General features: G+C 39.8%; 1 protein-coding gene across 1 annotated transcript; it reads right to left on the minus strand.

Moving 5' to 3' along the window:
• Positions 1 to 1,234: 1,234 nt before the first annotated feature.
• On the minus strand, positions 1,235 to 16,088 carry LOC129526902 (uncharacterized). The gene is made up of 4 exons (XM_055362774.2): positions 16,008 to 16,088; positions 15,074 to 15,404; positions 14,759 to 14,858; positions 1,235 to 3,548 (listed from the first exon to the last, which is right to left on the minus strand). The coding sequence occupies exons 2-4, from the start codon at positions 15,394 to 15,396 to the stop codon at positions 3,252 to 3,254; spliced, it is 720 nt and encodes a 239-aa protein (XP_055218749.2). The 5' UTR covers positions 15,397 to 15,404; positions 16,008 to 16,088; the 3' UTR covers positions 1,235 to 3,251.
• Positions 16,089 to 17,582: the final 1,494 nt, after the last annotated feature.

A 17,582-nucleotide genomic window follows, 5' to 3' on the forward strand; every position in this document is an offset into this window, starting at 1 on the left:
AGCTTAGCCTAGACTACCTCAAACGTGCTCAGAACATTTCCAATAGCCTACAGTTGAGCAGAATCACTTGGCAACACAGTACACTGTAGAGCATTTGCTGTTTACCCCTGAGATGGCGGGGCTGACTGGAAGCTGCGCTCACCACCGCTGCCAGGCATTGAGAGAGAGTATGGTACTCAAATCATTAGCCTGGGAAAGGATCAAAATTAAAAATTTGAAATGTGGTTTGTACTGAATGCCTATCATTGTAAAGTCGAAAAATTGTACCATAGTATGCCAGGGACCATCTGTATTTTTAGTAATTTTGCTTGAAAACAACTTCTGCATACCAGACAGACCCTTACCTAAGGAAATATTTTTTCATTACCAACATTTGAGCAGGTTAGCAGAGGTGAGAGATCTGAACACAGAAGTGGAAAGAACATTAGAAACAGCCTTGGAGGACATCCAGCAGCCCATGCAAGTAGCAGAATGCTCATGGACAAGCTGAGTTTGTAGGGAAACTGCAATTAGATAGACAGGAATTGACGTCCCGATTTGAGATGTGTGGAATCTGTGGACATGATGTCATTGGTTTGTAGGGTTTATGCTCCATTTGTCCTTACAGAGGAACCCAGGAAAGAGCATAGTGTGAGGGGAAGGTCATGCGATTAAGGTGAGACATTGTGGCAGAGAACCATCTTTCCATCAAAAATGCGCACTCTTCCTTCCACAGTGTGGAGCGTGTACAGGAATGAAGCTGCTTACCCAGGACTTATGCTTTGCACCTTTGTGCTCCTCACATATGGCCATGTGCCCGTCCCCCCGTTCCCCACCCCACCAATGGCATCTGTGCAGAGTGATATGCGCCACTTCCAGGCTGGATATTTACACTGTGGTTACCTTCTGTCCCTTTTCTCTGCATCAGCCGCTGAATGAAGCTCTGCCCAGGCCTTAGGAAAAGGTGAAACCCCAACTGGCAGGGGCCCCAGTTCACCATATCCAGGAAGGTGTCCTTGAACCAGAAATACCCACGTTGTACTCCGACATGAACAAGAAATAGATTTCTATTATATTAAGCAACAGAAATTTTCAGATATATTAGTTCTTGCAGCAGGAAGGATGTATTGATAATGGCAACATGGATGGAGCTCAAAACATCACATTTAATGAAAAAAGAGACTTACATAAAAAAATTATAGACTATATTATTACATTCAAATGAAGTTCAAGAACAAGCAAAAGTTGTGGAAAAATATCAGAAAACTTGCTTCCGCTGGAGGGGTAGGACAGGATTTGACTGGGAAGAGGCCTAGGGGAACATGCTGGAATGATATTAATGTTCTATTTCTTGATGGAGGTTTGGGTTCCACAGGTGTATGTATTTGCAAAAGTTCGCAAATGTAGAGTTAAGGTTTGTGTTCTTCCTTGTGCAATACATTTTACACCAAAGGAAAGGCTGTAAACAAATACTGAACTGTAGTTAATCATATGTATGGAGAAAGACTTAAGGAAAAGACTTATTAATGCCTCAAGTTTATTTAAAAAAGCATTGAAAATACGATTAAACATGTATTTATGGATAAACTACTGAAACTGAGAGATATTAACAGTAAATAGTCAAAATTTTCACCATAAGAATGAAATTGAAAGGGATTTGAACCCAGGTCTGTTTCACTGTAAATCCTTGCTCCTGTGCTGTCTCATGTTTATTGGAATTCATGGGTAGAAAATTTAAATGATCTGAATCACTATGAGAAGATTCAGGAAAAAAAAAATGAAAGGCTAGATTTCCAAAGATAAGCCAGGTAAATATCATGGAGAGTTGCAACAATGTACTGCTAATTAACTCTAATACTTAGAGCTAATGTCGAGTTTTCTGAGGGTTGTGACATTCATACATGACTAATTAACCTACACAGCAAATCCATTTCACTAGCTGCCATGACACAGCCAATCAAGACTAGCTCACTGTTTGCTCATTTGGAAAATGATGAGGATTCCCATTTAGACTTAATTACACTACAAAGATTGACAATTATCTTCTCTATAGAAGCATCAGATGTTTCAATATTATACTGAACATGTGCCTATAATTATGTCCATAATTTGTCTAGCAGAAAATGTAACCCAGTCATTACTGAGATCTTATGCCTGTAATTAGATATCGAAAAAAAAATACCAAATGGGAAAAGTGGGTTGTTGGGATGTTAGGACCATTACAATGTGAGAATCTGTATGAAGCTATTAGTGGGAACTCAGTAGCAACCAACATCTCTTGGATTGCTGCCCTCTATTAAAAATAATCAGGAAGTGTGAGAGAGAGGGGAAAATGATGGCAGAGTAAAACCACAGTACAATCGCTTTTCCAATACTTGACTGCAATCATTAAAAATCCCATAGGCACCTCAAATTCAACACATTTGAAACCGACTCATTAGCCACCTTTGCCCCACTATAGCTGCTCCTTCTCCTGTGTTTGCTGTCTTAGACGATTGCAAAGCATTGTAGAGTCATCTGCAACCATTGTTCTCTCACTCCTTTCTCCTAATCAAACCTCCGTGATTCTGATTACTAATTTTTTCCAAGTGTGTTGCTCCTCTCTATGCTGTGACTCTTCCATTGTCTGCCTTCATCATCCTTGTATGGTCAATTTCAAGAGCACGTATAAGAACGGTGCTGCATCTGCATGTTCACTCATAAGTGGGAGTTGAACAATGAGAACACATGGACACAGGGAGGGGAACATCACACGCTGGGGCCAAGGGGAGGGAGAGCATTAGGACAAATACCTAATGCACGTGGGGCTTAAAACCTAGATGACGGGTTGATGGGTACAGCAAACCACTATGGCACATGTATACCTACCTAACAAGCCTGCATGTTCTGCACGTGTATCCCAGAACTTAAAGTATAATAATAATAAAAGAAGAATGGTGCTGCTTTCCTCAAATGTCTCCACCGTGTCACTTATCTTCTGAATTTCTCCCAGTATGATCATCTTTAATCACAAATCTCATTATGCCACTCTGCCATTCAGAAGAGTTGAGTGTGTCCACCTCTTTCCTAACAGCATTTGGCAGAACACAGAAAGTATGTTTTGTTTTTCATTGAATTTTGTGCCAGCTTCACGCTGGCCTGCCCCAGTCTGTAATTTAGGCTAGCTCCATTATATGGTTTACTAATTATGTAATGTGACATGCTCATTATTTCAGTTATCTCTTGCAGGACAACTGCCTACCCCAAAATTTAATAGCTAAAAGCAATCATTTTTATTTTGCTAATGATTTTTTGGGGTAAGGAATGTAGAAATGGCTCCAAAGGGTGGTCGTTTCTGATCGATATTGCATCAGCTGGGGTGGAAGAATCTTCTTCAAAATAGCTTCTTTACTCACATCTGGTGCCTTAGGGCTTCTTGACCTCTCTCTCTTCATGTGGCTTCTCATCCTCCAGGCTTTCTTCACTTGGCTTACCTTCTTGCAGCAAGGGTATCTAAAAGAAGTCTCACTTTTTACACGGAAGCTAGATTCCAAGAGGCAGGCGGTAGAAACTGCCCAGCTAGTTAAAGGCTATAACAGAAAAAGGCATGGCAACACTTCTACCATAGTCTATTAGTGAAGGCAGTTCCCAAGACCCTCAGATTTAAGAGCACAGAGAAATAGACCCCAATTCCAGATGGGAAAATGTCCAGGTCACGTTGAAGAAGAGCACATAGGGCAAGAGACACTGTTGCACCCGTATTTGCAAAAGTAAATCTATATGCATGCTATTTCATTCTTCTAAAATACTGAGTGGCTGTAGCTCTCAATGCTAATTGCCCTGTCTATCCTACTCAAATGCACTTCGGAGCAATTGCTCAACTTTGCACATTCTCTACGCAACCTCTCTCCAAAATGCCCCTACAATACTTAGTGTAATGTCTTTTATGTTAGAGTGGAACACCATTGTCTATTTACTGACATATTTATCTCTCCCGCCAGAATATAAGGATAAGCTCATGTCTTATTTACTTTAGAATACCTTTTGTGTAACACAGATGCTGGTATATAGTAGATATTAAATACATGTTCTATTGATCACAAGACTAATAAAAGGAATAAATAAATTGTCCTATTCATACATGTATTATCTATGCCTGGTGTACTTCCTGGAACAAGTTTAGTACCTGGTGATTATCAGCTTCCAAGATGGCCCCCAATAGTCTCCACCTCCTGAATTCACACTCTTTGTAGTTCCTTCCTGCATTGTGCCAGAGTTGGTCAATGTGACCAACAGGATATAATAGAAGGGATGGTATTATGCTATAGAAGACTTTCAATTTTTATCTCTTTCTCTCTCATAATTCACCGTGAGAGAAACCAGCTGCCTTGTTGCAAGCAGTCCTATGGACAGGCCCACATAGTGAGAAACTGAGGCCTTCTGCCAACAGCCAGATGAGGGAGCTTGCAACAAGACCCTCCAGCCCCAGCTAAGCTTCAGGTAACTGTCCAGGCAACGGCTTGAGTAAAACCTCACAAGACGTCCAGAGCTAGAGCCACCCTGCTAAGCTGCTCCCAGATTTCTGACTCTCAGAAACCATGTGAGATAATAAATGCTTGTTGTTTTAAGCTGCTAAATTTTGAAGTAGTTTTTTACACAGCAAGAGATAATTATTTTATATACTAATACATATTCGTGAATGCCATCCAACATAGAAAGAATGAAGCAGTTCCATTCTTCTTCTTGGATTTTTAGCTAAAGTATTTTGTTGTTACTAGGATAGACACCCGGGTGGTAATTGCTATTTCTAGCTGGACACCTGGGCTTTTTCTCCACTACAAAGAACCTCTCAGTTACTACCAGAGAAAGTAATGATCTCACTTCTTGGAGTAAGTGTTTGTGCTAATTAGCAGCATGACGAAATATAGCATGTCAAGCAAAAAACTATTTGTACTTACCTTCCAACACATTCTCGTATAGAGAGGACATGATGCCAGAGAAATAAACATTAAACTACTGTATACTATCAGACTTTGCAATGTAGCCTTACTTCGCTAGCTTTGTATTTCAATCCCTAATTACTAAACTGATAAGATTTCTGATTACTTTGGTTGAAAGAAAAAGCCCTCCTTTTGTCTCAACAAAATTAGAACATGAAAGAAAAAAATAAATATATGAAATTACCTAGAGAAGATATTATTTATATGCGCTTCTAAGAAATTCAGCAGGGGATTTTTAAAATGCTGGATTAGTAATTTTGTAATCTTTTATATTCAAATATACTTCCATGAAATGTTAGCATTTAAAATAATAGGGAAAATTCTATAAATTATAGACATAACCAAACATCACATTCAGGACTTTAGTAATTCTTTAGTTTGCACTAATCTTTTCAGCCATTCAGCTACTCATCAAACATATATAGAATTCAGCTGATAACTGGTCAACAGTTAGAATCTTGGAGTGCAAGAAATTCAAAGTGTAGACTTCCAGCACGAATATGGCTGTTTAATCAGAACTTTTTCTTTTCTTCCTAGAAGTCATCTAAAATATACCAAAAAAGAAAAAAAAACAACTTAGTACATTGTGTTTAGTGAAACTAGGAGACCAATTTAGTTCTTAGACCTCAAATACATGCACTTGCCATGGAATAGATAAAAATTGTGACCAAGTATGTTTGATGAAAAGTTTAAAATCCCAAAGAATAATTAATTGCTTCTATGAGGAACTCCATGAAGCCAAAATGCAAGAATTCAGAGAAGAGATAATAAATTTAGCAGAAGGATATGAAAGGTGAACTGGCAAATTTCAGGGGAAAAAAATGGGAAAATAAAGCCGTTACAGAAATCAAGATATAGTTGAAAGGCACCAAGATAGGATAAACACAGAGAAAGTCACAGTAAAGCCACAGAAGATAGAAAGAAGAAATCAAACATAAAAAGGGAAATAAACAGTCTAAAAGGTTTGGAAAGAAAATAATAAACAATACAATATAGACAAAGAATATCTAACATGCATATCATTAAAGTCCTTGAAGAAGAAAGCCGAACTGAATAAGACTAACTCTTATATATATAATTCAAAAATACTTCCTGCCACATAAATACTATGATCCTACCTATTGAAAAGGCACAAAATATACCACACAGTAGTTAATAGTTAATGCTAGAATATATACTGTGATATACTATGTTGACATTGGTGGTTTTTTACAATAAAAGGAAGAATTTCTCTGGCAAACAAGGCGAAAGGTCAAGTCATGTATAAGAGGAAACAAAAATCAAACTGAGTTCAGATTTATCCTAAGCAACATTCATTGACAGAAAACAGTGGAACAACATCTACAAAATCCTTAAGGAAAGAAAGTGTTAGACAAAGATTTTATATCCAGCTAAGCTTTCTTGGCTGGCAATTTTGAACATGGAATGTCCAGCAAATATTTACCCATTATCCCTTCTTGATGAAATTACTAGAAAACAAAACTTCAATGAACCAAGGAATGGCTGAGGAGATAAGACAAAAGAATTGGAGGTGGTGAATATATTCAATCCATTTTGATTGAGAAAGACTAAAAGAGAAGTGCATATGAGAATGAGAGAGCATAATGCACACTTCCAGTGCCATGACAATGTATAATAGAAATGATCCAACAACACGAATTAGGAAGAGAAGAAAGAAGAGAGGTAAAGTAAGTTCACTGATTGCTTCATTAATCATAGCTGGGCTAGATGTCATTTATTTATTACATGCTGATAGAGCATGTAATAGAAAAGTAAGTGTATTTAGGTGTACAAAGTAAACCCAAAGAAAGGTAAAATTATGGACTAAAATCTGGTGATAATAAAGAGAAAATTTATTATTGCTCATAGCAAGACTAATAGTTACTATCTAAAGAAACACGAATGTTAGCAAGATAATTGAATTCATCTGTATTTCATGATAAAATGAATGAAAAATAAGCAAAGGTATAGAATATCTAAATACCCTAATTTAAAAAGTACACCTGATTGATATTAATCATACTTTGTATAATAAGACAGAACATACCTTGCTGACAAATCACACTCAAAAGCTGGTTGTGTATTAATTAAGTCACCAAGTAAACCATAATAAATTCTAAATAATAAATATGCAGACAGCATTATATTATTATAATTCAATGACTATTAATAAAAAAATACTCCACCATTGGAGATTGATGAATTATTTCTTAATGAATTTTTAGTACCAAGGAAATATATAGCGTATAACCTCAGCTTATCCAGACAATTATAAAAATCAAAACGGAACATGGGATACAACTAAAATCAAAAGAAAACTCAAAAGCTTTGCTATTCTTATATTTAAACACTAAGACTTAACATCTGATGCAAGAAGTTAGAAAAAGACAGCAAGATGAACATAAGGAAGACAGAAAGGACAAATAAATTAAGAAATTAAAAAGTAAAAAATCAGTCTTAAAAAGAAGTAAAACTAGTCATCTGAAAGCTGATTTTTAATAGATTATCAACTAATCAAGACAAAAGAAAAGAAAATATAAGCACATAAAATAAAAAGTAACAACAGAAGCAAGAGAAATTTAAAAAGTCATAAGAATGATACTACTCGACTTTATGTAAATACATATGAAAATCTTGATCAAATGGAAAATTTTTAGTGAAATTACTAAAACTTAGTCCTGCGGGACTATAAAACATAAGTCCATTTTCTGTAGAAGGAACAAATAAAAGTTGTTAAAAAAAACTACTCTGGGAAAAATATCACTAGAGGAATTATATCACCATTTAAAGAATAATTACAATGTTATTTAAATTATTCTATAGTGAAGATGAAGAGAAAAATTTTCCAGATATTTCATATGAAATAAGCATTTTAATTTTACTAAAGCTTGATAAATATTACAAAGAAAACTACAGACTGATATGGTTAGGCTTTGTGTCTCCACCCAAATCTCATCTTGAATTGTACCCAATCTCAAGTATTGTCTTTATGGCAGTGTGAGAACAGACTAATAAGCAGGCCCTATCTTTTTTAGGAATAATATAAGTATCATTTCACAGAATATCATAAAAGATGTAATATTAACATATTCAATTATTAAATTAATATTAATAAACAGATTCGTGTAGAGCATTTAAAAATAATACTTGATGATCAAGTAGAGATTATTCCAAAAATGTAATGAGAGTATGATAGTAAAATCAAGAATCCCCATCTGGTCTATAGTTCTTTACTAAACTTGAACCTGTGGTTGGTTATTGGCTAACCTTAATTCAATAATGACACTCTTCTTAGCATATCACATCTATTAATTCATTTTATTCTCAGAAACATTCATTTTCCCATTTTATTCATGTAGAATGGAAGGCACGAAGAGGTTAAATTACTTGCCCAAAGTCACCCAGCTAGTAATTGCTCACGTTGAAATTTGATCCCAAGTCTTCTGGCTCCGGAGACCATAATCTTATGAATTTCTTCACTTCTCTGGGACAAATAAATTAAACATATTTTTTCCAACTTCCTAATGCTTACGTTACATACAGCGCAATCAAACAGAAATGAGTTATCATGCCAGTGCCTAAGAGAGGCTGGTTATGTTTCTGAGGCACCTCAGAGACCATCTGTGGTCCCACTGGCGATGATTTGAGCAAATTCCTTAACACATGCCTAGCCACAGTAAGTCCTCTGTAAGTTTCGACTACATCACGATTGTCATGGAAGGATGGAGCAGGATGGTGTCTGCCTGCTGTGGATGTGTAAACTTCTATGCGTCATGCATGGTATCACAAGTTCATGAAAAGAAGCCTCAGAATCCCTGAGAAGTAGCCAAAGATCTTTGAGCCAAAGATCTTTATTTCCCCATATTGAGTCTGATACTCTTTTTCATGCCTCAAACGAATTCAGTCAGGGTGTTTAGAAAAATTAAGTATTCTACTAAATAGATGACAACTCCCCAATAAATGTGTTTTATAAGTACAGATATGCATACATTTTTTTTGCAAGATAAACATGTGCAATGTGAAAAAGTCAGAGCCTCAGAATTATTAAGGGGGAAAGAAAGCAACCAACCAACCAAGAGAGCAAGGTGATCAAGAGCAGAGATTGAGCTAAGAGCTTCCAGGACTTTCTCAAGGGAAGTCATTCTGTTCTCTACTGATCACCCTCCAGTGACTCCTAAAGCCTAATTCCAAATCTCATTTTTCTACAGGTGAATGTTTGCACAGAGAGTGATGGAACAAGATCCCCAAAGGAGAAGTGGTTAATCCTTTGCTTTCATGTGAGTGCTCAGGCTTTTGACATTAATACCAGGATGTGTAAACTACACCTTGTCATTCGTATTCATGTCAGTTTTATTATGTTATTCAGTACTAATAGATTAGAATTCCAGAGCATTCCTCACTGGCAGTATTCCTGGGAAGTAGTAAAGACAGACAAGCATCTTCACATGCATAAAAAGAAGCTAATTCATATTTTTGCCTCCTGCTTCCTAGTGAAGAGTAAGCTCGGTCAAGTGTGTTTCTGATGTACACGGCAGGCACTGTGTGATTCCTTAGTAAACAGCAATTAGTGGTGACGATGGATGCTAATACCATATTAAAATAAACTTACAAGGCCAGCCCAACATAGAAGAGCAGGGAAACTCCCTCTTCGTATGAGACAGAATGATCTGTATCTTAAACAACTGCACAGGCCTCAAAATATTACTCATCCAGGAAAATAGAAGGCTAAGTACCAAATATCCATTCTAACATTCTAAATAGAGGTATCACTGGGGGAGGATATAGATTTTCAAGTTTTGGTTAATAATAAAAGTTAAAAAACAAAGGGCATCCTTCAGTTTTTAACTATTAACTGGAAAAACATTCTCCTTCTTCAAATAGTTGGAGCAGGTGGTGTGGGAGAGTGGCTAACAGTGTGGCATTGGGACTCAGACTGACGTGGCTTTACCCCTGACAAGTGGTGAAAGCTTAGTTTGTTGATTCCTGATCTACAGCAAGGATCAGATGAGACAAAAAAAGGGGCTGTGAACAATGCCTGGCAGATATCTAGTGCTCATTGTGTTTGTTTTTGTTAGCTCTCTAGTCACAGTTTTCATCTAACCAAAATGTTGCCAGATAATTCTCATCTTTATGGATAATTGGTCATCTGTTTCTCCTTTAAAATGTTTTCAGTGTCATGGCCGGGCATGGTGGCTCACGCCAGTAATCCCAGCACTTTGGGAGGCCGAGGCAGGCGGATCACCTCAGGTCGGGAGTTCGAGATCAGCCTGACCAACATGGAGAAACCCCGTCTCTACTAAAAATACAAACTTAGTCGGGCATGGTGGCACATGCCTGTAATCCCAGCTACTTGGGGAGCTGAGGCAGGAGAATCACTTGAACCCGGGAGGCGGAGGTTGCAGCGAGCCGAGATCGCGCCACTGTACTCCAGCCTGGGCAACAAGAGCAAAACTCCATCTCAACCACAACAACAACAACAAAAAATGTTTTCAGCGTCAACTGTCAGAACCTGAGTAAGATCAGATTAAGAGAAGGAAGAGTGAGAATAGCATTCAATATCATGGTATGTTCACCATATGTACTATGCTTAGAGTGGATGTAGGGGCAGTGGTGATGGTGGTGGTGAGACGAGTATGGAAGACATACAATTTGAGGTTGTTTTAGGCCGGGGGCCAATTAAAATTTAAGACGCTGCTGGAAGTCAATTCAAACAGCAGACTGAATTATTTTCTTTCTGATCAGATAGTTTGGGATTCTGTGTTAACAAGAAGGATGCTCCTCCCTTAGGAAGGAGAAAACAGACTAGAGTAAGAGCCAATTCTACCACCTTTAAAGAAAGTACCAAATTCTTCTTTTTAAAAAGGCTCATTGATGAGATGAGGGAGACCAAACCAAACAAAACATAACAGAACTGTTGTCTCTCTGTTTTGGGAGGAGTGCCAGAGAAGGCTCAATACAATGGACTTTACTGCATCTAAGTTCCATGTCAGGGCTCAGATCATTTGTCCCAGAGCCACATAAGCAGGTGTGGCTGCTTTTTGCTGATGGCTCTTCAGAATGGTCCATTGGTGGCATCATCCCACTGCCTCCTTTTGTCCTGAGCCTTCATCACTCTCTCCTCACTGGGAGAAGAGATAATGTCTGTTTTCAGATCTATTCATGAAATACCAGACTTGGCAGAGCAGCCTCCCTGGAGAACCTGATAATTAAGACAGTTGCTTAATTAGAATGATGATGTGTGTGTCTGCATTGAATGCCAAGCACTATAATTACATTGTGAACCTGAAATGTGGGCCCCAGGCACTTCAGGTCAGCTTTCTAGGTATTTGCTTGCTTCATGGGGAAGCAAGGGCTGCTCAGTGTTCCTAACACATTTTAAACACCTTAGGCAAGTTGGAATGAAGGTGGGTTTTGGAATCAGATGACCTGTCTTTAACTCACAGATCTGCCACTCACCAATAGTGTGATTTGGGCCAAAATTTTAAAACTCCCTGAAGCTCAATTCTCTTTTCTGTTACATAGAATTGATTATGTGTGTATCATAGTATTGTTAGAAAGATTACATGAAATTATATTAACATAGTCCTCAGGAAATATTAGGACACATTCATTATTTGGCGTTTTCACCAGTGTAGTTAATTATAAACACTTGGATAAGTTTGCAGAATTTAGCAAATAAAAAATATAGATAAACAACAATTTTCTAGCATAAGTATATCCCAATTGAGATGAGTCATACTTACATTAATACTAAAAATTATTTGTTGTTTATCTGTAATTCAAATCGTACTCGGCATCATGTATTTTATCTGGTGACTCGACATTTGAGGGATCTTGAAATCCTCTTTTTGAAATATTCATTTATAGAATAACTGGGTGAACACTATCAAAGCTATGTTAGGTCTCTCAAGCCAAACTTTCAAGTTCTACTCAGAGTGCCCTGGCAGAATACGAACCTCAAACTTTCCAGCTTTGGATATTCAAAATAGGAAAAAATACCCAATGCAAACAGAGCCCTAAAAAACAAGAACTGTGAGTATAATGTTGTATCATTAAAAAAAAAAGATTTGTATTAAAAAAATCATTTAGGAATTCCCCAAATCTGAGAAAAGCTCCTTTGGCCTGTTTAAACTTGTCAAGAACAATTATAATTGCCCATTCTGAGCCTTGGGAAGAAATGACAGATTCTTCTTACCTTAGCCAAAGCCCTTAAAGCCCCAAAAGGCCAGAACTGCACCAGAGATTGGGAAACTGCAGAACGCCTGTGTGTGTCTGCAGAGGGGTTTCTCTTCTTAGCACATTCAGTGAAAGTCTTCAAAGGCAAAAAGTTTCCTAGCTTAGACTCAAACACATGGCCCTCTGCTTCTCTCTAAACCAGTATGCAAATTAGTATATCCTCTAAGGTTAGGGGTGAGAGGGGAAGGCATGGGAGAATGTAAGCATAATAACTGTCTCTCAGAGCTGTGAGAATTAAAAACAAAAAAAGATAATATATCTTACAGAAAACCTTTAGTACAGTTCCCAGCATACAAATATCACTACTAGAGAAGATCAGAGAAAGGCAGTTGGGAAGAGGAAGGTCCTGGAGACGGGGTAAGGGGACATTGGAACATCCCCAGATACCTGTTAGGAAGCAAGTTCTGGGAATAAACACAAGGATGGGTTTTGCTTTGCCATACAAAGTTTTGAAAGCTAGAGGTGAGACACAGAAAAGCATTATGTACTAATGCTTGTGTACAAACGGGATAATGAAGCACTAGGGAAGGCAGAGGGCTTTACTAACGCTAATCCTCACTCTGTCCTAAGTAAGTATACACTCTACATATACTCTCAATGACCAAAAATGAGGGTAAATTATGATCTATGCATCCATTTAAAAGTACACTGTTAGGCAGAAGGAAGAAATTCTAGTGTTTGACGGCGCAGAAGGTTAACTGTAGTTAACAATATGTTGTATATTTCAAAATAGCTAGAAGAAAAGTTATGAAATGTTCTCAACACAAAGAAATGGTAAATATTCCAGGTGATGGAGATCTTAAATACCCTGACTTGGTCATTACACATTCTATATGTGTACCAAAATTTCTCATGTCCCCCATAAATATGTGCAAATATTATGTATTGATAAGTAATAAAAATAGTAAAAGGGATTTTGCCTGAAAACAAGGACATAATTACAGTATTCAGTGTGAACTTTGTAAATATATATATAAAAGGTTTCACTGGGCACTATTGGAAAAGGTACACTTTTGAAGAATGAGTATTTTTTGAGATGTTCACACTATTTTGGTAAATAAAAATAAACAATTGACAAAAAATTGTGTGTATAAAACTAAAAGGATAGACATCAACATGTATGTACCATGATGTCCTAGAGGTAGAAGGATTATGTGTGATTACATAAAGGATCATTTTTTATAACTTCGTGTATTACAGATTTCCTACTCTGAATATTATGCCTTAAGTTTTAAATTAGAAAAGATGGCAAATATGAAAAATACCATTAACATCCATAGATAATACCCCTCCTACATCCCCTCATAAAAATTTAAGATTTTGTTAGGGATTTGCTCATATGGAAAATGACAGACCAAAAAAGTAGGTTAGCTCAGGGCAGTCAGCGATGGAAAGTCAAACATGCCAAGTGGCCAGCATGGAGTAGAGTGTCAGGAAAGGTGGATGGAGGCAGAGTGTGGCCAGCACAGCCATCTCTACTCCTTTTTGTTTGTTTGTTTGTTTTTGAGACAGAGTCTCGCTGTGTCACCCAGGATGGAGTGCAATGTCGCTATCTCGGCTCTCTGCAACCTCCGCCTCCCGGGTTCAAGCGATTCTCTTGCCTCCGCCTCCCACGTAGCTGGGACTACAGGTGCACTACCACACCCGGCGGATTTTTTTTTTTTTTAAGTAGAGATGGGGTTTCACCGTGTTAGCCAGGATGGTCTCGGTGTCCTGACCTCATAATCCGCCCGTCTCGCCCTCCAAAAGTGCTGGGGTTACAGGCGTGAGCCACCGCGCCCGGCCGCCATCCCTACCCTTTACAGACAGCGTCAGTCTCACTGGTGGGTCCCTATGCAGTCCAACTTGCTCCATGTCTGAATGTCAGTCCTAGATACAAAGCAGAGAAGTTTAAAGTAGGGAATGGCTTCTTTTTTCCTTTTACGAAACATAATGATGATAAGACACAATACCGGAGTTGGCATGGGAGAGGTAGATACAAAGACATGGAGGGGCATCCCTTAAGGGATATAAATAGTTTCACAGATGAAATGCCTAAAGGAGAAAGAGGAGAGACAGTTGAGGAGACAATTATCTCAAAGGAGGAAAATGGTAAAAAGGCAAAGAATAATGTGTGTGAACTATCTGGTGCATGGTAAGTACTATAAATATCTTAGCTGTACTAGTGTTAGTCAATCAAGTATTTGCAGTTACTGTTCCTACAACGATTTTAACTGTTACTGTAACTACTCTCACTGCTATTAAGACAACTATTAACTATTGTTACAACTACTATGTCTGCTAATACAATAACTACTATTATGACTGCTACTACAGCTACTATTATTGCTGCCATGGGATCCTTGAGGTGTCGTTTCACCAGCCAGAAACCTCTGTGGCTGGCAGCACCTTCTGCCTGAGTATTGCTCGTGCCCACTGGGCTTGTTCCGCCCACTTGGCCCGGTAGGCTGTGCTTGGCTCCTGCCACCAGCCCAGAACCCACACCTGCCCAGGGAGAGCTAGGCGCGGAGCCGCAAGGGGTGTGTGGGTAAACGAGCGCAGGGACCGGCAACAGCCATACATACCGGCTGCTGCAGTGGGGCTGGCAGCTCCAGGCGCCAGCACAGTTGTGGCTCTGCGTGAGGCTGGACCAGATGTACGGCATGTGGATTCTGCTGTGGGCACCTGTTTGGATGAAGGGAACGAAGGTGGTGGCGCCTGGAAGCTTGGAGATGCCAGGAACCATAGAACCCCAAAGGGAGTGTCACAGCCCTGGCTCAGGGAGACCCTAGGTCTGGGCTCCCCAAAAGAACACAGCTCTTCTCTCCTTCTCGTCACCCGCAACGTGGCAAGCAAGGGAGCGTGTTTCAGCCCTGTTTGTGTTAAAGCTCTTTTAGTACCTCCAGGCGGGTCCTGAGTTCTTGTCCTGCGTCCAGGGAGATGAGGTATTGCGGACAACTGGAGGCTTAGCAAGGTGGAGAAGAGCTTTATTGAGTGGCAGAACAGCTCTCAGTAGACCTGAAGCAGGTAGCACTTTTCTGCAGGCAGGTTGTCTCTCCTTTCCGCAGGAAGGTTGTCCCAACAAGTTGAGAAGACGCACAGGGGGCAGCTCCTTCCCGCAGCTGGTACTCCTGACTTCGCGTGAGTCTGGCTGCGTCCGGGGGGGGGTTTTTATGGGTTCAGAAGGGAGGAAGTGCATGCTGATTGGTCCATGGGTGGCCATGGGCGGGCCTGGAAAAAGAACCATTAGTGCTCACTCCAGGCCACAGACTCCGACCGGAACTGACAGCGCGGCCTCCAGGATTGAAGCCATCCCTGGCTTGAAGGTGGGGCTTCACTGGGACCCGTCCCTTTCTGTCCAGTAGCCTGTCTTCCTCTTGCTGCCATCAACATGCCCTCCACAGCACCTCTGTTCGTTTTGAAGGGCGCCTCTAGGCCTGAGCCCAGCAGCCCACAGCGCCTCCTCGCCTCTCTCCCGTGCTCATCAGTGCCCAAAGTCCAAAGGGGGCTGAGGAGGCAGGGGGCTGGTGTAACAGCGCCTCCCTGAGCATGCGCACACCTGGCCAGGTTGCAACAGCACCCAGGCTTGGCCATCACTTTGCTCCAAAATTGGAGTGGGCACAGGAAGCAGGCAGAGGCCAGGAATGGGAGCAAGCAGACACTTCTGAACCTGTGGGGTCAGGGGCTTCCTGGCCCCCCGAAAGCACAGGGATACCTGGGTCTGCGGCGGCAGCTCTGCAGCTGTGCCCCTAGCACCGGTTCCCCACCCTTTAGCTCGGTAGGGGGCGGGACCCCTGCCTGTTCCCAGCTCTCCCCCCCCCGCCCCCTACCCACCCTGGCTTTGCTGAGTGCGGAGCTCTGGCAGCACCTCCCCTGCTGCAGCCGGTGTCCTTGCAGCGGCCGCTCCAGACAGGTGGCCGGTGCCATCACTGCTGCTACTACAATTACTATTGTGACTACCTCTGTAACTATGGTCATTCTATTTTATAGGGTTGTTATGAAAGTCACTATATGTAAAGCTCATACATATGTGCTTGGCACACTGTATGCCCGTAATAACTCTACAGCATGTCTATATGTCTATTTTTATTTATTTATTTTTCTTTTCTTTCTTCTTCTCTTTCTTCCTTTTTGTTTTTTGTTTTTGTTTGTTTGAGAGATACAGGGTCTCACTTTGTTGCTTTACTGCCCAGGCTGGAGTGCAGTGGTGTGATTATGGCTCACTTCAGCCTCAACCTCCTGGGCTCAAGCAGTCCTCCCACTTCAGCCTGGGACTACAGGTGCGATACACCATGCCTGGCTAATTTTTTTGTTATTTATAGAGATGGGGTCTCGCTATGTTGTCCAGCCTGGTCTTGACTCTTGGGCTGAAGCAATTATCCTGCCTCAGCCTCCCAAAGTGCTGGAATTACAGGTGTGAGACACCACACCTGGCCTGTGTAGCGTGTTTACAGGTGGATTGTTTGAACCTTATTTTTATGGTAGCATTTACATACAAGGTTGTAGAGATATATTGGGAGAAAATTGTCTTATGGTCTTGAATGCCAGGGAGTTTGGATTTAAATTTTAAAGGAATCCACCAAATTTGTAACTAGGGAGTGAAAACTTACATACTGCTAGTTGAGGAAGACTAAATCTGACAGTAAAGTACAGCCTAAAAACAGAAAAAAAAAGTGAAACAGAAAATTTTATTACAATGCTATCGTACTAGTTCAGGCATGAGTTAATAAAAGCCTGAAATAAAACAGGGACCATGGGAATTGAAGGGCTTGCATGAATATCAGCAGCAGCATCCAGTGGAGAATCTTTCATCAGAAAAGGAGAAAAATAAGGTAACTCAAGTCCTCAAATCTGAGTGCAATAGACAATGGATATTCCCCCAATATGAAAGTATTGGGTAGTAAGAAAACCCATGAATTTAGTATTAAATATGTTCCCTTTTCAAGAACAGTCAGACTCTTAGTAGAAATGAGCACTCTCCCACCTGCAGATTCAGATTTGGAGAGTTATCTTTAGAGAAGTGATGTTTGAAATTGCAACAGTGATAGGCATCCCTGAAGAAGAGGTTATTGAAAAAACAGCGGAAAAGACAATTTACTCAACTTCCATACTTACCTGTTAAATGGAATCAAAACATATCTTTCAGGTTTTCTTGTGATTATTGAACAAACGATGCCTGTAGATCTTCCATACCCTTCAATATACCACAAATATTATTGCCCTTTCCCACATTATAAAGCCAATTTCAGAGAAAAGTTCTATGAACATCTTCAATCATTAAAATCTCCTTAAGATCTCACAGTTTTCAAATAGAGGTCATCATCCTTCTTCAACCCCATCAATATGAGTATATCTAGTCACTTGGAGGAAGAGGAACAGTTATTGAGTGCATACAATGTGCCAAGCACT

This window comes from Gorilla gorilla, chromosome 16 (genome assembly GCF_029281585.2).
Source record: "Gorilla gorilla gorilla isolate KB3781 chromosome 16, NHGRI_mGorGor1-v2.1_pri, whole genome shotgun sequence".
Taxonomy (NCBI): domain Eukaryota; kingdom Metazoa; phylum Chordata; class Mammalia; order Primates; family Hominidae; genus Gorilla; species Gorilla gorilla.